A 25,447-nucleotide genomic window follows, 5' to 3' on the forward strand; every position below is an offset into this window, starting at 1 on the left:
GGAGACAACGTTGGATGTGCAGTCAGAGGGATCCAACTTGTTTTGGAAGGGAGAACAGAGCTGCTCTGGGCTCCCCACCTTCCAAATCCATACTTGGTGTGAAGTGCTTTTGTTGAACAGTTTAGAAAGTTCCAGTTGTAAAGGGCCAGATTTATCTGTCTCAGGCTGCACTGAGCACATCCTACGTGCAGAACCAGGTGCTGCACGACTCCCCTGTGCTGAGCCCACTGAGCTGGGCTAGGAGTGGGCTCATGTCCAGGGGAGCAGCTTTTGCAGGGGTTGGAAAGGTTTTCAGCTTTGATTTTACAGAACCATTGTGGTTGGAAAAGCCCCCCCAGCTCCCTCAGCTGCTCCTCAGAGAACTTATTCTCTAGACCTCTCCCCAGCTCTGTTTCTCCTCTCTGGGCACAAAAGCAGGGCTGTGTCCCAGGGAGAGTGATATTGAGGATTAGATCCCAAGTGAGGATGCACAAATGAGTTCTAGGCGGCTCTGGGGCTCAATCAAATATTCTTCATCTCTCTCTTCGCTCCCCACGTACATGAAAGGCTGATTTATTTGAAATGAAATCCATGAAATGTGCTAATACCTGTTCTGGTGTTGATCAGGCTTAATGTAATAACCTCCTCTCGTGTTTGCTTGTTCTGCTGAGCAGTCTGAGCATTTAAAACTTTCCCCCTCCTGAGCAGCCAGAGGCCTCTGGAGGCCTTTAAAAATAAACCCACCACCAGCCTGCCTGAAACAGGAGCTAGGGAATATTTTCCTTGTCCTGTTGGAGATGATCAGATAGTAGATATTAGACTCTTAAAAAATAAATGGAAGGCAGTGGATATTTATAGTGTGGGCTGTGTAAATGAGTCCAGCTCCAACAGCTCCGTCACACCCAGGGATTAGAGGGAGCTGTGAACCTGCTCCTTGCTGGAAAGCCAGATCCTTTCCTAGCTCAAGGAGGAGCTCAAGGAAGCTTTTCCCTGCCATCCAGTCGAGCAGCTGGGTTCCAGCTGTGCCTGCACACCCCACGTGCAGTGTGTGATAGCACATCCCGTGTGCCAGGCTGGGAATGAGCAGTGAGCTGAGAGACGGGGGGGAGCCCGGGGAGAGGAGAGGGGCTGGGGGGTGGGCAGCTGTGGAGGGAGAGGGCTGTGCACTCACCGTGAGCTCCAGGGCCTCGTTGAGGAGCCCGTTGCGTTTGCTGTGCAGGTACGCGTTGGAGCTGCCCGTCTTGGCCACGCGGATCCGCGCCAGGCGCGCCTTCTGCGGGGACACAGAGCGGGGTTAGGGCTGGGCTTGGGGCTGGGGTTAGGGCTGGGGTTAGGGCTGGGGTTAGGGCTGGGGCTGGGGCTGGGGTTAGGGCTGGGGTTAGGGCTGGGGTTAGGGCTGGGGCTGGGGCTGGGGTTAGGGCTGGGGTTAGGGCTGGGGAACAGAGATGGATTAGGGCTGCTGAATAGAGCGGGGTTAGGGCTGGGGAACAGAGATGGATTAGGGCTGCTGAATAGAGCGGGGTTAGGGCTGGGGTTGGGGCTGGGGTTAGGGCTGGGGAGCAGACTGGGGTTTAGGATGGGATTAGGGCTGGGGTTGGGGATGGGGAACAGGGCAGGGTTAGGGATGGGTTTAGGGCTGGGGTTAGGGCTGGGAGCACTGGGGATTTGTCCCGTGTTGCCAGTACCAGGAGGGAGGTGAGTTCAGGTGGTCACTCTGCCTGGAAAAGGCTGGGGTGAAATACCAGGGGTTGTCAGGAGGATGAGGAGCTTTTGGGAGCAGCGGCACAGGCGGATCTGGGTGTCTGTCTGTCTGTCTGTCCGTCTGTGTGCAGGGGGCAGCTGAGCACAGCTCGGAGCTGCCTGGAGCACATTGTCTGCCCCAGGGTGTTAACAAACCCCCAGAGACAGTCCCTGGGGTGCTGCTGGCTCCTTTTTGCCTCCCAGAGTTCCTTTTTGGGGTGAGATGCAGAGCACTGGAGCCTCGCGCTGGCCGTGCTGCGGGCACGGGGCCGTGGGTGCTGTTCAGGGTTCAGGTGCTCTGCACGTGAGGTGCCTTCATTTCTCACCTTCCCCCAGCACCCTGGGCCCTTCAAACCCCTCTCTCTCCCCCTCAGCTCTGTCCTTGGCAGTCTCTGTGCCCTGCTCTGCTCGTGCTGCAGCAGCACAGGGACAGTGGGCCCTCAGTGAGCCTGGACCTGTGTCCCAGCAGTGGCAGTGGGACTTCATTAACTTTGGCATCTGATAAAAGAACACTCTCCAAAAATACACATCTCCAGGGGGACAAGTTAGATGATAAGAAGCAGTCCAGAATAATGCAAACAAGAAAAACTGACCCTACCTCTTCCTTTTTGATTATTTTTGATAATTCCTTTTAGCGTTTTAGTTTTTCTTTTCAATTGCTGCCTGCTCCTCTGTCAAATGATTTGCCTTTTTTCTTTTCTACTGTTAATTTATGACTCAAACACCATTAAAAGTAAATACATGAAATAGCTGCAGCTATTAAAAAATAATTACATTGTGCTGTAGTTTAAAATGCTGCCTAATCCCTTAAATAACATGGAGCTCGTGATTTTCCCTTCTAATTAGAGGTGCTAATGGGTAAACGCTGTAGGAAGAGGAAAGGCAGGAGGCAAATATCTGCAGTGGGTCCAGAGAGTGGAGCCATTTCAGGAGCTCTGTCCCTGTCCAGGTGTGAGCCATTCTGGCCTTCAGTATTGGAAATATCTGAAATATTTGTTTAACATCAAGACCTTGTGCTCAAGCAGAGAATTTCTCAGGCAAAGACATGCACAGGGTAAAGTTTGCAGCTTTAATTGGGTGACACAGACTATGACCAATCTGAAAAATAGGTCATCTTTCGAACCCCCAAAATGGGGACATCTGAAATTGGCTTTATTTTCGATACCTCACCTAGATTTCCTTGTCCCATTTTAATGCTGAGCCTCCTAATCGGTGTGTGAGAGTGAGATCTCTGTGCTGGGCCAAGGTGCTCTCAGCCTGAGACAGGGACAAAACACAGACTGAGAACACAACAAGAAAGTGAAATTGGATCTTCACTTTTCCTGAAGACTTTCCCAAACTGCTGTGTTGCTCTAGGCCCTCAAAAGGACTGGCCTGAGGCTGCAACATCCATGGGGACTGCTGCTATGGAATGGGAGCTGTGGGAGAGAGCCGGTATAAGGGAATGAGGGATGTTTCGTATTCCAGGTACATGGCATTGTCCCTCTGTTCCTGATAATTACATTTCCATTAAATCGTTTCTTTTAAATGCAAGTATGTGCCTTTGTGTGTGTGTTCCTCGCTTTTCACAATGATCTCCTCTCTCCTGTAAGCAGGAGTGGATTTTGGATGCAGTGGTGGTTTTTCCAAGGATGCTCTGATGGTCACCACCGGAGATTCCCATTGCTTGATAAAATATCAGCTCCTTTGCTGGAGGAATTGCCAGTGCCCAGCTTACCTCACCTGTAGCAGGAAAGGTTCATCCTCATCTTCAGTTCAGTCATTTATTAAAGTGGATTCAGTCTCAGGCTGTTGTAATGAACATTATTCCCTTTGCCTCCAGGCTAGCAGGGGATCAAATATTAATAGCTGTACTCCATGTGGGCTGGAGATGGTTCTGAGGTCTGTTCCCTTTTCCTTTTGAAACAGGGCCACTTGCTATCTAAATAATTAAGCCCCACAGCTTTTGTCGTTTAGAACAGACGTTATTTTAAAAAATGTCAGTGGGGCAGGACAGAAGTTAATCCTATTCTCCTCACACAAAGGATTGTCTGGGATCATCACAGCGCCCAACGCCGGGTCCCCATCGTGATTAAATTTGGTAGATATCTTGATTAACTCAGCTAGAGAAGTTAATTAAAATTGGTGCCTAAAATTGGTTTGGCCCTCCAGACACTTTCCTCCCTTGGACTAGAAACAACTCTGAAACAACAGTTCAGGTTTTTCTGTGAATGTCTGTGTGCAAATGTGAATTCTTTGGAAAGCATCAAAGTGTCTCTGTCAAGGGACACAAGCTCTGCCTGGTGCTTGGGTACCTGTCCTGTGCCTGTGTGGGGTGTGGCACTTTGATCAAGCCTGACAGTAAAAAGGGGTTTAAGATCTTCCAAATTCTGCCGGTTTTTACCACATGTGGGCATGTTTTTGTCACCCCTCTCCTGCAGCTCAGCCCTCCTGGTCTGGGCACAGAACATGGGCAAGTGGAGGACTGTGCTTCTCTGCCCTTCTGCTGCAAGCGTCATTTTGGGGAGGATCGTTATCTTCTGCATCTTCTCCCCCAAATGTGACAGACTAAAGGTCACCAGGGCTGGGCCTGAGATCACTGTTACTGAATATAACCCCTGCACAGGGAGGCTAAAAAAGGAAAAGCAAACGGCACACTGTGTCTGCATGGAGATGGGGAGAGGAGTTGCTAGGAAACCACAGGATCTCAAAATGCATATGACCTAATCTGGAAGATAATTTATATGATGAAAATAATAATACTAATGACAGCCACTTACAGGTTAGAATGATTAATTTGGTTATCTTGGAGCCCACGTGTTTCTCAGAGCAGGATGGAAGGCAGGGCTCAGTAACTTCTGGGGCTTGCTGGTTTTTAAGAAACTGGAGGCTCGGAATAAGCAGGAAGGGCAGTGAAGAGCTGCAGAAGTGGAGACCTGAGCTGGGCTGGGGAGGGTGCAGCATCCTGGGTGTCTGCACTTCCCAAAGGGACTGGCAGAGGAGAGAGAAGAGCCTGAGTTCATCTTTTTGCTTTTTGGAGAAGTGCAGGGAGCAGGAGCTGCTGGCTGGGAGAAATGCTTACCAGATGGCAGGCTCAGGAAACAGCTAATTATTATTTATTAATGATTTTCATCCAGTTCTTATGGAGATAGCACTCACTCTTGATTTATGTGGGATAATAAACTATTAAGCTACAACCTATGACACAATTGCATATTTGCCAGACAACTTCAGCTTTCCAGACCTTCTGTTCTTGAGCAAGCAGTGAGTGGAGTGCCTGCATGTCAGGAACTCTCTGTGCAGGCCCTGCATCCATTTCTCCCTCTGTGCACTGGAGCTGTTTTTAGCATTATCCCTCTCAGGATGAGGTTGGAAACAATCTCTGGAATCAAAGCATAGGCCACCTGGTCCAACCGTGCAGGGCCACCTCCACTCTCTGTCCAGGTGGTTCTTGAATAGCTCCAGAACCTGCACACCTGAAGGTATTTGTACACCTGATCTAGAGCCACCTCCACCCTGTGTCAGGTGGATTTGGAGCTGTTCATAAGGAGGTCACCTGATCTCACCTGCAGGGCCACCTCCACCCTCTGTCCAGGTGCTTCTTGAGTAGCTCCACGCCCTGAGCACCTGAAGGTATTTATCCATTAATGAGCTCCCTCTGAGCCTTCCCTTCTTGACACCAAACAGTCCCAGTCCTCAGCCTTTCCTCATGTGAGGGGTGCTCTGTCCACATTCCATCTCCCTTTACTGCTAAAACCACACCATGAGGGTTCCTGGTAGAAAACACAGCTACACAAAATAATTAACCATGTTTCACATGCTAATTCTTCAATAATTAATAGTTTGAGTATTAGTGGTGATTGCTGCAGTAGGTGAGCACCACTGGGCCTTTAAGGCTGAAATGAAGCTGCTCTCCAAAGTTATCAACAGAGTGTTTTGGATCTGGTTTTTACTCGCAAGGTGCAATATTGCAGCCATTCAGCAAGTACTTGATTTTTTTTCTTTTGTCTGCATTTGTTGCTTGTTTGGGGTTTGGGCTTTAAATTCTAGATGGAAAGAACGTGGTTGATTTTGGAAGACGGAAAAGGTGACAAGAAGATTGTAGAGCTGAAGAGGAGTTTGTACAGGCTGAACAACAGGGCTTGGAGTCTGGAATTACAAAAAAGTGTTTTCTTGTGGTTATGTTCTCACCTTCCTGAAATGATCTTGTCTCTGGAACCTTTGACTAATTTTTTTAGCCTGAAATTCTGGAAGGAATTCAGCAGAGACTTCAGGTTGTACTTCTGAGTGGGAACTCAGAGCACAGATGTAACTTGGAAAGGGAATGGATGGAGCCTTCATCCGGTGCAAACCTGCTCAGCTCCCTGGCCTGTTGTGGTAGTTTTTCCTTGCCAAGCAGAACATGGAAAACCCTTCATTTAAAAAAAAAAGCATTCAAAAATAATGGAGCAAACAAGATATTCAGTGAATCCACTGTCTGTGGAGTGCTTTGCTCAGTACAGTGAGGCAGCACTGCTCATCTGTCCTGCTTAGGGCCCTGGGAAGCTGCTCTGCCATCTCTACCAAAGGCTGGAGTGCCAGGCTGGGGCTGGGGCTGCTCCCTGGGCTTGAGAGCTGGGTGAGATGAGGCTGTTTGGAAAGCAGATGGCCCATCCAGTCAGGAGCAGTTGTTATTCTGGCAGCCACAGCCCATCTGCTGCAGGAATGGGCAGGCACAAGAGCACAGCACTGGTACAGGACCTGAGAGTAACTTTTTCTTCTCCTTTTAACCTCTTTTTTTTTTCCCCCTAAGAAACAAAGTATGTACAGTTGGATTTTACTTCCTCTCAGATCTTTACATTAAACAGATTTTGAGCCAAGTTCAAATATTCTGTCGCTTTTGCTTTGGGGGAGATGTTATAGAGCTGCATATGGAAATCAGATAGTGTAGAACTCATTATATTCCTATATAATTTGATAGAACCACTTACAGTCAGACCTTGATCTTATTTTGGGCCTCTTCATTACTTTCCAGAGATGAAAGATTCTCCTCTCCTCCTCTGTGCCTCTCCTTTTAATGCTACCTTACCCTTGGCACCATTAAAGCAACAGAACATCATTTCCAATGAACTTTATCATTTAATCTTTTCCAACACTGAGGAACATCATGTTCAGGCTATTTATAGAACAATGCACAGAATATGGAGTTTAATGGACCTGGGCCTCTCTACCAGTCACAGATAGCCTGGCTGATTAAACAGGGAATTTTCAAAGGGTCGCAGTATGCAAAACTGTCAAGATGGTCAGGAAGCCCCTGGAGCACTGGGCCTGGTCCCCTCCTGTTGTAAACTTCTTTTTGTACATTCTCATCTTGATCTTAACAAGCTCTAGCTCAGACTTAGCCAAGCTCTCATTCCTGGAGGACATTTATTTCAGAAATTCTTTTTTCTGATTCCCAGCCTGTGTGTATTTGTTGCCAATCTTACTCAGTTGTCATTGTACTGTCATTTTCTTTTCACATGGACCATCCCTTTTCTGGTGTTTGCTGCATTCTACAGCAAAGAAAAGAATAACCTTCCCTTGTTTTTGTAGAACTTGGTGATTCTCACTCAATTCCTTTGCTTGTAATTTAAGTAGTAAGCTTTTCTGGAGGCCATTTCATATTTTTATCCTCTGAAGATTCCCTGTTTATTTTTAATACCTTTTAAAAGTTATCTATGTATTCATCCACCCCGTAAAGGTTACAGTCAGGCCTTGATCTCTGTAAGGACTGAGTTTATGGAAGTTTTCCCTTGACTGAATTATGTGTTTCACAGTTGCTCCCTCTCTGCCAAAGTTCCCATGCTGCCAGCCCAGCTGAGTGACAAAACCACCTCTCTTCCCTTCTCTCCCCCTTTTTGAAATAATAATAGAAGAAATTCCTACACACACTTTTTTAGGTATTAATGCTGTGACAGGTTTTTAGAGCTTGGGTCAGAATTACTCTGAGGATGTGGTTAAAGAGGTGCCCAATTGTGGTGGGAATGATCTGGAATAGTTGGGATTGTTATGGGGTGTAAATCAGGGTGTCAGAACTTGTCTAGAAATGTGTTACTTAAGAAAAAATCTCAGGAAAAGACCCTCATGTTTTTCTGCATCATTAGTAGAGATGCTGCTGTTCTCCATTAGTCTAAAATGAGGCTCGGTGTTTCACTGGCAGCCAAGTGTGATGAGCATCTGTCTGCCTGTGATTTATCTGTCTGTCTTTTTTATCTGTGTTTCCAGAGCTCACTATTATAACCTCTTTCACACAGCTCACACCCCTAATTAATAGCTATAAAGTATTCAGGGGATGGAGGAATTAACAGAATTTTATCTGCTGTCACATGCCAAGGTCCTCTCCCTGGTAGATGAGCACTAATTAATGGTGTGGCGGCCTGTGGCAGCTGCAGGAAAGGAAGGGAATGGCTCCAGGTAGTGCTGCCCAGCACCTGGTCCAGTGAGTGTCACCTCTGTCACCTCTGCAGGACAGGTCCCTGCTGGCAGCAGTGAGGAAACCAACCCGAGCTCCATCCCTCTTCTCTGTGTGCCAGTTTTCAGCACTAACTGGGAAAATGTTGTTTGCTGGGAACCAGAATTGCCCAGAACTCCTCACATGACAACAAAGCCGCGTCACGATCGCCTTTCCTACTGAAACTGCCCCTGAGATGTGTGGTGATGCATCTTCCTTGAAGGAAAAATGCATCCCAAACCCCTCCCATGGGGGGAGTGCAGACTCCAGAACTGGTGTCTCTGCTCACATCCCTGCGCTGACAGCCACAACATGCTGGCTGCAAGCCGGGCTGGCAGATGCGGAGGGAGAATCCTGCCTGGATGCCATCCTGGGGCTGGACAATCCTGCCTGGATAATCCTGCCTGGATGCCATCCTGGGCCTGGACAATCCTGCCTGGATGCCATCCTGGGGCTGGACAATCCTGCCTGGATGCCATCCTGGGGCTGGACAATCCTGCCTGGATAATCCTGCCTGGATGCCATCCTGGGGCTGGACAATCCTGCCTGGATGCCATCCTGGGGCTGGACAATCCTGCCTGGATGCTGTCCTGGGGCTGGACAATCCTGCCTGGATGCCGTCCTGGGGCTGGACAATCCTGCCTGGATGCTGTCCTGGGGCTGGAGCGCTCCCCAGGCTATGGGGCTGTCGTGGTTGCACACTGCCCTGGCCCTGGTTTGTGCATTCCAGCAGTGGCTCCTGGCTGTCCTGCCTCGCCGCTGGATGTGCCAGGGGTCACGGGCAGTGCTGGATTTGCTCTTTCCTACACGTGTGACTGAAGGAGCCACAGAAGGGAAGGATGGAAGGGCAGTGCTGCTGTGACATCAGTTTGTCCAAACAGTGGCAGTGACAGGGACATGGAGGAGGAGGGCAGCTCTGGATCCCTGCCATGGGACAAACTGGTGACCACAATTTGCATCCACTTTCAGTGACTTTTCCCCTGCCCCAGTGATGTATCCACGTCCACAAATTCAGACATCAGCACGCACTGCAGTCAGTGCAGGGATGGGAGCTGGGCTCATTTGGGAGCTGCTGGAGGCTCAGCTGTGCCCAGCCCGCCCCATTCTGGTTATTTAGGCAGGGTGGCACAGTATAAACTGGATAATAAAGGTAACAGCATAGAATCTGATCACAAGAAGCCAATTCCAAGGCAGGATAGGGCTTCCCAACTTTCTTTGGCTGAATGCTTCGATTCAGGTCTCCTGGACGAGGCAATTCCAGCCTGCATTTATTTCGACATCTGGGATGGAGTGGGCAACATGAGCCATTACAAATCCTCCCAACTGTGCTACAGAATGGAGCCATCTGGGCTCCAGCAGCCAGGACAGGGACACCCTGGTGCTGAGGTGACCCAGGAGAGCCCCTGGGGGTGATCAGTCAGGTCCCTGTATTTTGTAGGCTGTTTTCTGACTATGACTGAGACATGATGTGAAAGGGCCTCACTGAAAATAAATGTAGAGCAGCTTCTGGATATGTGTGGAAGGAATTCCAGCTGGGCATTGGGCCGCTGTTGACAGCAGGCTTTAATATTTGGACGTATGGGCTTGCTTTGGAGGCTGAACCCATAAACCGGAGCTCACTGACTTCAGCCCTTCCTTTCAGAGGAGACAACTCCTTGTCTTGTACAATTTGGGACTCGGGGAATTTGGACTAGCTGAAATGATGGAAAATGTTGTTTTGCTTTCCTCGATGATATGAAAGAAAAGAGGCAGGATTCCTGGTTGGCTTATTTGTTTGTTTGGGTTTTTTTTTTCCCCTGAACTCCATTAAGGCATGTGACAGAGAAAGAGGTATCTAGCCCAGCAAAAATGAAATGTCTTTTTAAAAAAATAATAAAAAAGCTTTTTTTTCTCCTGTCAAAGTCTGTTAAATATCAACAACAACAAAAACATATTCCACACAGATTCATTCTGGTTGAAAAAAACATGTTCTTTAAATGTCAGCCAGCTCCAGTTTTAACCTTATTGTTTCTCTCTCCCCTTAAGTTCCCAACCCCATCCCCTGCTGGAACTGAGTCATGTTCTGTTGCTGAGCTCTCCTTAGACAGCTCCAGTCACTTTTTCTGGCCGTTCTTTTCCACACTCTGAAGTTCACTAACCCACCTCCAAAATTTAGGGTGTCAGCTGAAAAACAGAACACTTCAAAGCTGACTCCCCTGCTTTGTAGCAAATCAATTATTATAATGGCCTCGTTATTGACAGGTGTGTGGGCCGCCTTCCTCATGGGTATGGGGATGACACAAATCCAGAATTAAGCCTTTCCCCAGCACCAGCTCCCCTCTCCGTGCGCTCTGCTGCTGCCGCCCTGCTTCCCCAGGCTCTGGAACAGGCTGTTTCCAACGTGTCTCTTGAGGAACAATCAGACATTTGTGTCCTTGCTCTTCCTTCCTTTTGGCTGGAGCCCCTTTTAAGCATCTCCATAGTTACCTCTTCCTCAGCTGCAGACAGAGCTGCCTGTGTGCCACCATCTCCCGAGGAGATGGAACAACCTCCCTCTGTCCCCTGCCTCTCATGCACTTCCATCGGGAAAGCTCCAGCTCCTCCCTCGCCCAGCGTCCCTCTCTGCTGCTGGAATTGCTCTGTGACTGAGTGCTTTAATTCATCCCCGGACAATGTGTCCACTTGCCTGCCTCACCTCGTTTAGCCCCTCTGCTCTCTGATAGCCTGGGATACAGTTTTCAGCTCAATGTTAGAGTTTTATGTGGGAGCAGCTCTAGAAAATTATTCTGTCCTGGGTAGTCCTTGCCTAAATCTGTGTTTGGTTCTCTCCTGGGAGCTTACAGCCTGGAGGATGGAATGAGAAGTCTGTCTCAAGGCTTTTGCAGTACATTGCTTGTTCTCAGGGAGTCAAAGGGCACCAGATAATAAATGAAATGAATTGAACACGCTGAGAGGCTGTAGTTGTCAAAAGCACATTTACTGCAGACTTGAAACCAAGCACTGTGATTACCAAGGGTTTATATTTGTTGGCAGCTTCCGTGCAGCCCCTGTGAAATGCAGCACTGAGGCCGATGCCAATCCCCCTGGGATTATCAGATATTCCAGCATCTTGGCTCATTTAGCAAATCTAACCATTAAATGACAAATGCACTTCAAACAGGCCTGGATTTTTCTTTTTTCCCCACAGCATCTGAGCATTTACATTTTCCCGATGTTGTGTGTACCTCGTTTTGTGAGAGGCTCCCCCTTTGAACCTTGGCTTTCCCCCAAGCTGAGATCTAGAATGACCCTGCTACCTTTTAGCCCTCGTGGGCCCTCCTGTTCCCCCCGTGTCATCCCCAGCCTTCCAGCCCTGCCTGTCCCTGCTGCCCTGCTCTGTGCCTTGGGACTCTGCTCACTCCTTCTCGAACTTCCAAACAATGAACTGTTCTCCTTCCCCACTGCTGCTAAAGGAGCAGCATTTCAGGAGCTGTCAGCAGCTGCCTCTGCCTTTTCTTGCTGGGGTGGAGAAGTGGGAGGTGTTGTCCTCCACCCAGCACCAGCTCCTCGTCTCCTTCTCCTCCGTGGTGCATCTTTGCTGCAAACTGAACACAGCGAGAGGGGCTCCTCCAGCATCATCTGAATTACAAAGTCGTTCTATTGTCAAGCCTTTTAAGTGTCACATTCTCTTTTAAATCCAAGGCTGTGACATTCACTGAGGAACAGCAGCGTTTCAAAGTCAGGAAGGTCTATTCTTAGCACATTAGTCAAAAAAGGAAAAAAAGTCGTTGGAGAAGGAAAAAAACCACAACAATTTTACCAAAATGAACCTTGTCACAAATGATCAATCCATCCTCCATTCACACTGACCTGGTCCTTGCTGCATGCCAGAGGACAGAATTTGATGCCACAGCGCAATGAATTAAGATTTGCCAGATCTCCTTGTAATTAATTGTCTCACAGTACAGGTTTGGCAAAGAATAATTTATCTTTAAAGTGATTAGATCACTGGTAGTTTGGTTTTGTGTTTGTTGGGTTTTTTTTCTTTCTAAGGAACACTTCTCCTCAGTTAGCTGAAGAATAGATGCTGATGAGTAACAGCCACCTCCTGGTATTTGATTCACGTTACTCAAATACCTCTTTCTGCTAGACCAGAGCCCCCTCAACAGCTGAGAGACAAAGCTAGGACTGAGCCAGAGGGACACAGGGGGCTGGGCTGTTTTCCAGGTTTTTGGGGTACAGCCCCTCAGAAACCCCATGGGGCTGGAGAGTCCAGCTTCTCTCACACCCCACCCTTCCAATCTGTGAGTGCCAATCCAGCCAGTCTGATGCTTGTACAGTGCTTCTGCCTTTGTTATTTGTCACTGGGAAAACTCAGTCTGAGTTCATATAAAAAATTAATATGGTCTATAGCCTTATCTTGAAATCTACCTGTACATCATAAAAGTTACGATTCTCGAACTAAACAGAACTTCCAAAGCATTTATCCTAATACATACCCAAGAAACTACTCTTCAGTTAAAAGAGAAAAAGGATTCACTAAGTTTGTGGTGTGCTAAAGGAAGACATTGCGTTGATTCAGAGCTGTCTCCCAAGTTCTGTCTATAAGGAGCTCCTGCTGGTGGGTTCTTCATATTCATGGACCGAGAGAGCAAAGAGATTTTTCCAACCTTCTTGAAAAAGCCATGCAAATGTCTTTGTAACTTTAACTAGATGGGGGCAGCGTTTTAACTGTTTCTGAAGATGGGATTCAGTTCAGTGTGGGATGGTGCTGGAACAAGTGTGGTATCAAAGCAGATCCTTAATGTCCCTTTGTACGTCCTGACCATCTCAGGAGGGACTGTCATTAATGTGCTTCTCTCTCTTTCCTTCTTTTTAGCATTCATGCAGTGCTGATCATGTGAAAATTACTCACACTTCTGACTTGAGAAAAGTTTCTTAACTGAGAAATTCCACCAATATCAAGGGAATTAGAAATTCAAATGGGGGGAAATTATAAACTGTGTGTGTCAATACAGCAAACCTTTATAAAAGCTGCAATCAATCATATTGGCATCAAAGGTGGTGGGACTTCTCCCTGTCACCAAGTGGATCACAGGCCAATGAATAAAGGGAAAAGCTGAATCAGAGGAAGAAACTGGTTTGCTGCCTGGAGAGAGGGGCTGCCTTGTCCCGGAGCACGGAGCTGGAGCCAGCTCTGGAGCCTCTCTGATTGTGACCCAGGGTTATGCCCAAATCTTGTCTGGCCCATTTCTTTGTGCCTGGGCTGGGCTGTGGAGCAGGTTCTGTCTCTGTTTTGGTGCTGTTTCAGTAGAACAAGGGCTTTCTCTCAAAGTTGTCAGTTCTGGAAATGGGCTGTTGGACACTGTCCCCATAAACCTCTCCCTGAGCATCTCTGTCCTTCCCATGCTTTGACACCTCACCTGCTCCTGTCCCAAGTGAAATCCCAAATCCTCATGCTGGGTGCAGCCTCACTTTAGACAATTCACTCTGCCAATGATTGAAATTCTCTACATGAATGTGCTGATCCACACTGGATCCCACTGCCAGCTGCTGACAGAACAGTGCGTGCTACAGAGTGGACTTTATGATACCTTTACACTTCTTTTATCTCTTTTGTGTTGTGTGACTGATCAAATAAACAACTGTCCCTCGAAACACCTCCCCTGTTCCACATGTGCTGTGTCAAACCTCAGGCAGGGATTTGCAAAACCCAGCAGTGCCTTGCCGAGGCTGCAGCTGATTCCTGCACGATTCTGTCTCTCTGCTACTCCCCTTTTGTGTTTTGACTGCCAAATTCTGTGGTTTTGTAGGTCTTGTATCTGAGCTCTCTGCTGTCAGCTCCCTGAGATGCAAGAAGTAGGCACAGCCCAGATGCTTGCCTGAAGCAGAAATAGCACATTTTCATACTACTGTTCTCCATCAGGTCCCCTGAGTCTTGAATATCTGGCAGACAGCATTCCATAGGGAGAAAAAGAACCTCAGGCCTTTAGTTTGCAGTTGTTGTAAAAACCTGATTCTGGCTGTGGTGTAATTTAGCAGATTGAAATAGAGATATAGTAAATCTGTTATACTCTCTTAGTGACTCAGTGAGCTTCTACTGGCAAAAACTGTTCAGAATTTGGAATATTCAGTAATCCCCTTCACATTTCCAGGGGCTTTTGTGTATTCCCAGTGTTCCAGTCACAGCTTTGAGGGGTATGTGTGCTGATAAGTGCATGTTGCTGGATGGGTGTATTTGAAACTACAGAGAGACAACAAGAAATGAAGCAGCCAGAAGGATAAACAGCTCCTGGGGACGATTTAAGGGTTTATGTGCACACAGATATATATTTGTGTCAGACAAGTATGCAGGAAAGGTGAGTAATAACAGCCCTGTTGCTTCTGATGCTGAAAATACAGCAGTACAGTGTGTGCAGGAATGAGGACTTTAGGTGGTGCATATTTGATGGGAACACACTTCTCTGTCCAAGGTAGGATGTACAAATTGTCTTGGTTGGACTTTGGGTCGACCAGTGTTGAAATTTTGTAGGGTCATATGAGTTTATTTGCCTTGTGATAGAAATGTGATTAGATAAATTGTTATCTGGGTGTAGTTTTGTGACACGTAATATGAAAATTTTATACGAGGATCCATCCAGTTGTGCGTGAAGTTTCTACACTAACCTGGTGTGAAATGTGGCTCAGAGTGGGATGCCATCAGAGCACTAAAACACCTGGGGGGTGGTTCTGCAGCTGAAATTTGACAACAATGGATTTCAGACCAGGTCCTGGAGAAAAGCCAAGCAGGAATTACTACGGCATATTTTGCTCTGTTTAGGGGTGGGTGCTCTGTTTGGGGAGCATTGGCAGTTCAGTCCCTCACCTTGCTCTGGGGCAGTGGCTTTACATCAGCGTCTGTCGCAGGGTGTGAGTTTGGGCACTTCCTCTGTGTTCTTTGTGCTGTGTTTGGTGCTGTGGGTGGGTTTTGTCTATTGTGTCCCTTTTCCAGAGCCTGGGGGGATTGGTAGGTTTTGGACACGGTGTGGGACTTGTTTTGGGGATAGTTTTGAGGGGATTAGCTGAGCGTGCGGGACTGAGCTGTGCCTGTTCAGGGTGTGAGGGTACAAGGTGCCCCCAGGCTCGTTCCCACAGTGTCCCTGTGCCCCAGGAGCCCCTGGGGACACTTACCTTCTGTGCCCTGCGCTTGTCTGCCCGCTGGTTCTGGTGGTAGATGCGGCTGAAGTTGGACACGATGACCGGCACGGGCAGGGCGATGACCAGCACCCCGCTCAGCGAGCAGATGGAGCCAAAGATCTTCCCAGCAATCGTCTTGGGCACCATGTCACCATAACTGCAGGGCAGAAACAGAGAGGGAGGCCACTCCTTCAGACCAAAAGCCTTGTCAGGTTCCCTGAGCAGCAAGCAGGGTGGGCACTGAGGCTCAGAACTCTGCCAGGCAAGGGACGGTTCGTGGTGCTGCCGCCCCGGGCTGAGCACGGACGCCCTGCCCAGGCTGGGAGCTGAGCTGAACCTAAGAAAGGCACCTTTGTGGCAGAACAGAAGCGCTGGTTCAGGCAGCTGCTGGGTGCTTAAAGTCACATCCTCACTCCTTCTGTACCCACCTCTCCATGCAGGTGAGCTCCAGCAAACTTAAAACTCTGTGTCTGCTGGGGAGCAGGTTCATATATTCTCATTCCCTTGTATCCAGGTGCAAATGAGGACTGATTTACACTTCCATTTCAAAGCCCAGCAGTTTCCTGGCCATCTGCACAGTCAGAAATTTGGGGGTTGTTCAAAGTGTGCATTCAGTAAAAGGTGAATTCTCAGGGATATGAGACCAGCTGAAAAATACTCATACAAAGCTCTGCATTGGGTTGGACCCAATAATCTTCTGCTGTAATTTGTGTTGCATAAAGAGCATACGGAGCTGCTGGAGCAAGTGCAGAGGAGACTGTGGAGATGCTCTGAGGGCTGGAGCCCCTGTGCTCTGGAAAAAATCTGAAAACTGAAAATTGAAATCTAGAGCTATCAGATGGTATTTGGGGTGTTCTGGTGCTTGGTGCAGCAAATGTTGAAAAGAGAAATGATTTATTACAACTGAGGCTTTATTTTTACTTTTGATGTCAGTCTATGACCAACAAAGAGCTTTGAGGGGAATAGAGCTGAGCAAAGAATAATTTACATCCAAGAGGAAAAACAAATATTTCAAAACACCTTTTTTATCAACTGAACTTCTTGTCCCCATGCAAGAACTTGTTGCTACGAGGGGCTGAATAGAAGCAGGACTCCTTGCATGTTAAATGCTTCAGGCACCATTAGCCAAGGCATATTTATCCCAAGCAGAATCCTTCTCCTGCCTCCACTCACATCAAAACCCCTCAGAATACCTCAAATCAATAGATTGCTCTTCATGTCTACTGAGTTTTTAGCTGCTGCTTTATGCAAAGATCATTTCAAAGCTCTTGCTAAGTGACAAGATCTTCTACCTCATTTAACACTGGTCTAAAAAAAATAAAACTCTCTTTTCTCCTGCTGGCCCTTAACACAATAAGGCTGAAAATTAATCATATGCCTCAAACATGATCTCAGTGACCTGGAGCATGGAGAGAAAGCCCTTCTGTGCATTTGTGGAAAGGATAATAATAAGTGTCTGGCTCACAGTCTGTCTCAGGGAGTTTTGTTCTTACATGCAGACTGAGAGTTACCTCATTACTTGGGACTTCAGAGAAGGTGCTTTAAAACACCACCAGGACAGATCAAACCCTTGGAGCAGGAAGGATTTTGTGGGGAGATGGAGAACTTCATCTGCACAACTCTTGTGAGAGATACTACCATGAGAGCTCTGCAGTGGCTGGAGCAGGGACAAGACCTGGAACTGGTAACGCTGATTCTCATCTACTGCAGCTCTCTGTGGAGGATTCTCCTGGATTCCTCCCTCTGGGAGTCTGCTGGCTTGGACATCAGGCACTTGGGGGTGTCTTCTCACTGGGCTGACCTGAGATGTGGAAATGTCAGCCCTGAGGTTTGGGAATAGCTCAGCTTTGTTTATCAGAGGCAAACCCAGCTAGAGCTCGATGTCTTGCACTTATTGAGAGGCCTCCCTTTGACTTTGACAGGGCTTGGGATGAACCTCTGAAGCTGCAATTGCTCTGCTCCTCTATTGACAGCCACAGCTACTGCAATATTAATTGCTGGAGAGACTATTTCTGTCCTGATGCTACCACAAGCATAATGGTCCCACGGCATATTTATACCAGGTACAGTGCCAAATAAACTCAGCTATTGGATTTCAGTTAGTACTAATTAGGCATTTCAAACCCAAAACTTCTTTTCCCCAGACTGGAATGAGAGAACTCAACTTCCCCATTAATTTGTTTAGTAAAAGGCAACTTGTCATCTAAAAAACTTCTACAGAAAGTGCATTTTAAGTAATTCATCGATAATCTCATTAGAGCAGTGAGAAGATAGAGGAGCTGGGTAATGATTAACACTCAGAGGGTCTAACGGGGTGTTTGAGCTGCACGAGCACAACAGGAGGCCATGAATTCCGTGGGCTTTTAATGTGACCTCCAGTAAATCATTGTAACTTTCTGTACCTCGGCTCCCCGCTGAGGAAATGGCAATTAATACCTTGCTCTTTGCTTGGTTAAGGGGGTGCTGGGTTCCTCAGAGCAGGAGCTGCCCCCTGTTCTGACTGTCCCCAGCACCAGCAGTGACCCCTCGCGCTGAGCAGTGCCAACACTGATGATGCAAATTATCAGTGTGGGGATCTGGGGTGCCACAGCCTGCACGTGGCTGCAGCCTCCTTCATCTGCACCGGCTGGGAGGCCAGGGCAGCATCCCGGAGGGAAATACATCCCCCGTTTATTTTGCCAGGAATCCACTTAGGTGGCACCAGACTGCAGTTGCTGAATTCAGTGGAAGGATCACCTGGTGGAAGGGGTCCCTGCCCCAGGCGGGGCTGGAGTCAGATGAGATTTGAAGTCCTTCCAACCTGAAACATTCCAGGGTTCCCTGCTCTGCTCCCTGGCTGTGCCAGTGAGATGAGCTCACCTGTGGAAGGTGTGCCAGTGTCAGGGGGAGCTGCCCTTGCTGCCACATCCCTTCAGTGCCCTCTGCGCACCGGCAGCGATTCCAGAGCCTGCACACAGGTGTATCCCGTGTTTCCAGTGGCACACCTTTGGTGTGTCCCCTTTCTACTCCTGCTGTCCCCTCAATTCCATTTCCTCCCAAGGGAACCCTGTGAACCCCACGACTGATTCACTGTATGCACAACATAAACTTCAAGTAAATCCCTAAACAGGCAAAACAGGGGGAAAAAAAATCAGAAAATCACTTTTAAGTGGTCACTCTCTAGACTGGAAAGCACTGCACACAGAGCTTCAACGTTCTTTTTTTAATTTCTCATGTGACTTCTGTGTTCTTTGGATAGAGAAGGGGTCATATGTCACTCACCCTAATGAGCAGCTATTAGTCTTGACAACATAATGTGCAGTTGTTTTTCTCCCTGTCAGCAGAGAAGTGTTATCAAATAGAGGTCGCTGCTCCCGAGCCCTGGTTTTAGCCACAGATGTGTCTGGACATTGCTCAGGTCCCCAGCTGGAGACAGCAGTAAATAAGGTGCCAGAGAGCTCATCAAATGACTCCCTCTAAAAATAACCCCTCGCAGCATCTCTGATGATCCTGCATCTCTGTGCAACATCCACAGCCCCGGGAACAGGGAGCTGGAGTAAAGTAGCTGGAAGATCTTACGGGATGGGGACATCAGGAGGTGCGGTGACAGCTCTGTGGTGGCAATGGAACAGCTTTGCAGAGGATGCTCTTTTCCAGCAGCCTTTTTATTGGGCCAATTTTTCATCCTGGATGAGGCACAGAGCTGGGGAGGGGGTTCTGGTTATGAATTGTCATTAGCGTGGAGCTGTTGTCTCCATGGGTTTCTTTAGGCACTGGAAGGGGCTCTGAGGTCTCCCTGGAGCCTTCTCTCCTCCAGGTGAGCTCTCCCAGCTCTCCCAGCCCAGCTCCATAGGATTGGTGATCAACTTTAGTGGCCTCCTCTGGGCTCATTCCAACAGTTCTGGGGTCCCCCAGGAGCAGTGTGGGGGGACACCACCTTCCCTCTCACCACCAGAGTTGTCTTTGGGCAGAGCATCAGCTCCAGCCCTCCTCCCCTGGCTCAGGGGGGTGTTCAGGCCCCTCGGAGCAGCCCCCCAGAGAGTCCAGGTGTCCCTGGTGGTCTGGGTGCAGTCCCAGGGCCAGCACAGGAACGTGGGGACAGTGGCTCATTCGTGCCACAGTCAGGCTGTGCTTTTTCTTGTCGCAGTGTTTAAGTGGTCAGGGGACATTGGCTGCCCAGTGGTGCAAAACTGTGTGGTTTTCACACCCAGGGAAAGCTGAAATGTCTCCTGGAGCTGGGAACAGAAACAATGCTCTCCCCTGATTTAGTATTTCTGCCTCACATGGGCATTAACAGCTCTTTGGGAGCTGCTCTATCTCTCTAACTTTTTGCCCGGCACAGGAGACTCAAAAGAAGATTTTGCTCCAGCCTGGAAGCGTCTGCTTTTAGGACAATAAGGACAGAATAATAACATTATGTACTGTACAATACCACCATGATTTTGAAAGCCTTTTGCATGAAAGAGCTGGAATAAAGCATGGAATTAGCATGTAGACTTCCAGGTGCAAGACGTCCTTTTTTATGCTCCAAGTAATTCACTCAGCAATGTTGTGATTCGCACAAAGGAGAGGAAAATGGCTAAAATTCAGCTAGAAGGTTTCAGTGGCATTGCCCAAGTGTGAATATTGCACGTGACAGCTCCGAGGAGCTCCTGCCCCTCCAGCTCAAGGGTGCAAGTCCAAGGTAATCTTGCTGATGCTGCTTTGAACCCCCGGTGAAATAATGATCATGTCACTTCCAATGATCCAGCGGAAACAAAAGCGAGTATTGCTCATTCCTCTGTGGGTTTTGCACATGATGAAAGAGCAGGGAATTAACAGCTGTGGCAAGGGGGCTGGGGTACTTGGATCTTTTGTTTAGGGTTTAATTCACCATTCCTCATCTGCCCTGCTGGAATGAGCCCCCAAAAGCCACAGCCCTGGAGCACAGCGAGGTGCTGCTCCCCTGGGCTGCTCTGCCTCCGACTCGGGAAATGCTTTGGGTTGGAGGGGACCTTTTAAAGGCCATTTATTCCAACCCCCTGCTGTGAGCAGGGACATTTTCAACTGCATCAGGTTGATCAGAGTCCCATCCACTCGACCTCGAATGTCTCCAGGGGTGTCCAGTTGGGTTTTGTACAATCACAGAAGCACAGACGGGTTTGGGTTGGGGCCATGGGGGCTCCTGGTGCCTCCTGCAAGGCTGAGCTGTAAACAGAGCCACGATGCCTTTGAAGCAAGAGAATCTGCAAACAGGCTGTCAAATGACAGCCTTGAACAGTAAATCAGCCGTGGCCGGGGAAGTACAGAGCCTATTTCATGCTAGGATTCTTTTACATTAAATATACTTATTTTCTGCCTTGTTTGGAGCTGGGCAGTTCCCCAGCTGGGTATTCAACTGTGAGATCTGGCATGGTTTCACACTACTGTTTTCTTTTTCCCTGGCATAATTCATTTGGTAATGTTTTCATGGATGCTCTAGAAATTCTGCTGCAATTCCATCCCTCAGCCAAGCTATGAGGGATGAGGGCTGGAGATGCCTATCAGCTCTAGCAGCAGCAGCTTATCTTCAGCACTTGGATTCACTTTGATTTTTAGTAAAGCTGTGGTCAGCAGTTACCTAGTGGGGATTTTCCAGGTAAAGTTGCCTTTTTGATATTGTTCTGTTTCACAAATTCATATTTCTTACTGAGTTTTGTGTGATGAAAGGGCTGAGATGTATCTAAAATTGTCCTCTGAGGAGATGCAAGTTCTGCTGCTTCTATAATGGCGAGAATTAGGAAGGAAGAGAGGAGGGTTATTCCCTGATGAATTTCCCAGGGTAGCCTGGACTAACCCTCACCAGAGCCAAACAAAGGGATAAGGTGAACTGGGAGTCGGTTGTAGGTTGCTCATTCCTCCAGTTGTACAGGAGAGGTGACCTGAGAGCAACTGGTGGCAGGAATATTCCTCACAACAACAGCAGGTACTGCCCAAGGAAACAGGAATGTTTGTGTGGAGTCGGGAACCAACTAAGCAGGTTAGTTAATACACAAAGGGTGGAGAATACTTAATATATGAACACACTGGTTCCATCTATTCCTCCTGGCTTGGATCAGCTCCTCAGCCTGTAGGCAGTTAAAACAGATGGTCTGAATTTGGGTAACATTCAGACCTTGAGTCGAAGCTAAAAATGGAATTTCATTGGCAAGGAAAGTAGGTCAGAAAGCTAAAGCCCCTAGTCCTAAAATGATGAAAGGCTTCTAATCAAGTGTTCCCTATTACCATTCATTAAACGGAGCAGGGGAAGAAATATTATTAGAGACCTTTGAAAAAGGGATTACAATGGGAGTGTGAGAATCCTTCTCCCTGCAAGGAGACCTGTGCCCTCGCAGTCCTGTTTCAGTGGGAGATGGGATGACCATGGATGTTGATTCCCAAAGTCCTGCAGGCTGGACTGGAGCCACGGCAGGATGGGAATGGTTTTCTTCATGGAGACATAACAACTTCATCTCGTGCTTCAGTCACAGGAGGGCTGAGAGGAGCCTCTCTGCATATCCTCAGTTCATGCCTCTCCCTAATCCCCCTCTCCACGCTGCCTCTGTCATCCCTGACTCAGGTTCTGGGATTAGATTGGGACTTGCACAAAGCTGAGACTCTGTCCGTGCTTCCTTTGCTCTCCATTCTTTTCAAACGCGTGTCAGCTGCTGAAGCCTTTCTTTGCTGTAGCTGACAGGAATTTTTCAGAGCAAATGGGGAGCCTGTCCCAGCTCACCCAGTGGTCCCAGTCCAGCTCATTGTTTCAGCTCTCAATTAGCAGCACGTCCCTAGTTCCTGTTCGCCGTGAGGATGGTGATGTGCTAAACCAAAGATGCTTTTGGGCAGTACCAAGGTGGATGTTTGTTCTCTGCATTTGGCTCCCCCCAGCTGATGCACTGGCATCGCTCCCCTCCCTTTCCCCTCCAAATGCTGCTGGAAATTCCCTCCTCTGAGTGGGGAATTGCTGCATTTCAGCCCTGCCACAAACACATTTCCAGAGAGAGTGTCGGAGATGTCCTGCTTGCTCTCCCTCGGAGCTGGGTGCTGCCACCTGCCCTGATCCTCAGCCATCACTGTCACCAGGGCAGGTGACGAAGGTGGGGACTGAAATCTGGAGTATCCCACCCCTGTACAGCTCAGGAGTGTTTGCAGGGCAATTCTTATCACAAATAGCATTTTACTGCGTCATACCCAACTCACGGAAGGAAAACAGATGTTGTCCTTTTTTATGATAGCTTAGGTTTTTCCATGAAACTTGTCAAAGCACTGGATATTTTTTAACAGGAAAAAAAAAAAAAAGGAATTCTAAACTGTTGATTTAACAGTTATTCAGAGAAAAAGTGGAATTTACTTCAATGTAGAATCAATATAAGAAAAGCTGAATTTCACTTTGGAGAAAATACCTCCAATCTTAAAAGGCAGTTAAATGTGGAGGTTATTCCTGATGTTTATAAATTCAGCTTTTCAGAGGAAGCTCTATTCCCTTTAGTTCTTGCAAAGCTGATAGATCTGGCAAAAAGTAATCTCAGGATTTTTTTGCTTCATGTCATCTAAGATTTTGATCCTCAGATCTCAGTTTCAGCAGCGATAGATGTATCAGGAAAAGCTCTCTAAGATTTTTTTGTTTGGGTTTTTTTGTTAGCCTGCTGAATTTAACAGCATTTTTGGTTGGGCAGGTGCTCAGAGCAGCGTGGGCACCTGCGGGTCTCTGCAGCAGCCTCGTGCTCGAGGGGAATCCATTGTCAGCACAACTGAAAAATGCAGAAATGTTCACAACAAGGGACTGTTTAGCCCCTCAACTCACCATTATCCCTGCAGAAAAAGCTCCCTAGTTTATCATAGCAGTGGGGATTTATTGTCATACATGAGCAAAAAAAGAGTCTCTTTGACTCTTTGCTGACAAAAGCCCACCCTCTCCACGCCGTGGGGTTTTTCCCAGTACGGGTGAGAGTGTGATACTATTTTCAAGCACTCCTGTTTCCTTGGTAATTGGAGCTTTTCACCCTGAGCCTGACAGCAAGTTCTTCTCGGTCAATATTTAAGTTAATTTAAGTTCTGATGTGGGCGCTAAGACTCGAATCCGTTCATGGGAATTGGCCCCTGGGGGTACGGGGCCGTCACCACCCGGGGTCCTCTCTGGCCCCTGGCCCGGAGCTGGGGCAGGGCTGTGAGGAGGCACCGGGGGCTGATCTTTGGGTTTCTTTCTCTGTTGTACCCCAGGTCAGTGCGGGTCAGGCTGCAGGGCCAGCTCTGGGGTCTCTTCTCTCCCAGCCCGGGGTAAGGAGCACAGGAAGGGCCCTTCCCACCCCGACCATCCTGGGATTCCAGGCAGCAGCAGCTTGGCAGCCCTTCAGCTGGAATTTCTTGTTGTGACCCAAAGTAATACTTTCAACCTTCCTGTTTTCCATCAAGCATGAAGAACATGATTGAAATATTAAGAAAATGTCCGGAGTATTATTGTCCATCTGATTCAGGCATCTGGCATGTGAGTGACTGAGTGCTGCTCAGTAATGCCCACTCTTTAAAAAGTGTTTGTTTTAATGGAAAATAAAATGTCCCAGATTAAAGCATTATTTATTTCTGGCTGCATACACTAAAGGCCTTTAAAATTACTTCATTCATTATTAATTCAAGAAGAATCCTCATATTACTCGGAGTGAAAACCGTACACAATTACCTGCTCACAGAATCCATTTTTTTAAGCATCTTAACTCTCTGTAAAAGGAACTTTTTGGAGAACATAGAGGCTGGAGAGGGCAGGCAGTGCATTGAGCAATTAGACTTTTCACCGAATAGCAGGGCTGAAGGCTCCCTGCCCTGTCTTAAATCCTTAACTGTGGTGTCAGCTTAAAGGAAATGCTGGGGTTTTGCTTTCTTTTTATCCTCATCTTTTTCTTTTCTGTCTTTTTAAGCAGCTTGAGTGTCCATGCTGAGCCATGTCACATTCCAAATGATCCACATACTGTGCATTTTAATGAGTTGCTAACAGTGATTATACAAAAAAAGCAATCCCAGAAATATTTACTGAGTCAAAAAAAAAAAAAAAGCCTATGGGGAACTAATTAGCTTTTTAAGAATTGGCTTTTTGAAAGCCTCAGACTCTAGAAAAGTTGAACTTGGAAGCAGTTTCAAAGAAGTTGAAGAAGTGACTGGAAGAAAAGGGAATGAGTTGTAATGGAGTATTTGTAACAGAGTATTCCACACCCCAGGCTTCTCTGTACCGGCCAGAAGATGCACTGGAAGCTGAATATAGAATATATAGAGAGACAAGAAATGCAAATGTTATGCAGAGAAATGCCACATAATGCCCAGATCTTGTGTCAGGTTTCTGCAGCCTTTCTGGGGCGTTGATCAGAGAGGGACAAAATCTTCGTCTCTCTGTCCCTGACCAGTTCCCTCCACCAGGATTTCTTTAAATGATGATATTGGAAACTCACTGCATAGTGGGCAGTGTCAAGAAAATTCCGGTTAGTTTGGGGCAGAGCTGATTAAAGTTTCCCTTTCCTAAGATGTAAAATGCAATCCAAGGTCTTCTTATTCCCTGAATATTTACTTCTGTCCCTTCCAAGGGAAAGTGATCCCAATAATGTGATGTTTGTCATCAGACAGTGACAGATAAAAGGAACTGAGAATTTACTTGGATCAGGCCTGCACTGTAAATAAAAGCCATTTTCCAGTGATAGGAGGGATTGCAGGAACATCCAAATGCTCGTGGTGCAGTTAAGCTCTGCAGGAGCTATTCGAGTGCAGACTGTTCAGGTCTGGAAATGTAAGGGACAAATCCCGTTAATAATGGGCCAAATGTCAATCCAGAAATTCAAACATGGCCCGGGTCCTTGTGGGCTGACTCTGTGTGTCCAGGGTATTACTGAGATCAGGAAGATTTGGAAGGAGTTGGCTTCGTTGCCCTTCAGTCAAATCCCAAATAACATTGCAAATGTTGCAGAGGTGTGTTGGGGGTCGGGGAAGCGCTCAGGGTTCTGGATCTCTCCTTTAGAGCTCACGAGCTCCAGTGAGGGGCTGGGCAGGGACACTCTGTGTGCAGTTTCTGGGCCTTTTCTTTAAGCAAAGCAGAACCAGGGGGAAGTGAAGACTGGTCATGTTGTGTTTCAATGGTTTCATGGAATCCCAGAACGGTTTGGGTTGGAAGGGACCACCCAGTGCCACCCC

The 25,447-nt window shown here is 47.7% G+C and overlaps 1 protein-coding gene across 2 annotated transcripts in view; it reads right to left on the bottom strand.

Annotated features, from left to right (window-relative positions):
- KCND3 (potassium voltage-gated channel subfamily D member 3) overlaps positions 1–25,447 on the bottom strand; it is a gene marked incomplete at both ends in the record, with an annotated part of 101,346 nt that overhangs the window by 9,783 nt on the left and 66,116 nt on the right. For both annotated transcript variants that reach the window (XM_082296099.1, XM_082296098.1), the window contains 2 exons: positions 1,151–1,252; positions 15,296–15,458. In XM_082296099.1, coding sequence (XP_082152225.1) covers positions 1,151–1,252; positions 15,296–15,458 — 265 coding nt within the window. The remainder of the gene's footprint in view (positions 1–1,150; positions 1,253–15,295; positions 15,459–25,447) is intronic.

Source organism: Coloeus monedula (assembly GCF_965178545.1).
Source record: "Coloeus monedula genome assembly, chromosome: 23".
In the NCBI taxonomy this organism is placed as follows: Eukaryota; Metazoa; Chordata; class Aves; order Passeriformes; family Corvidae; genus Coloeus; species Coloeus monedula.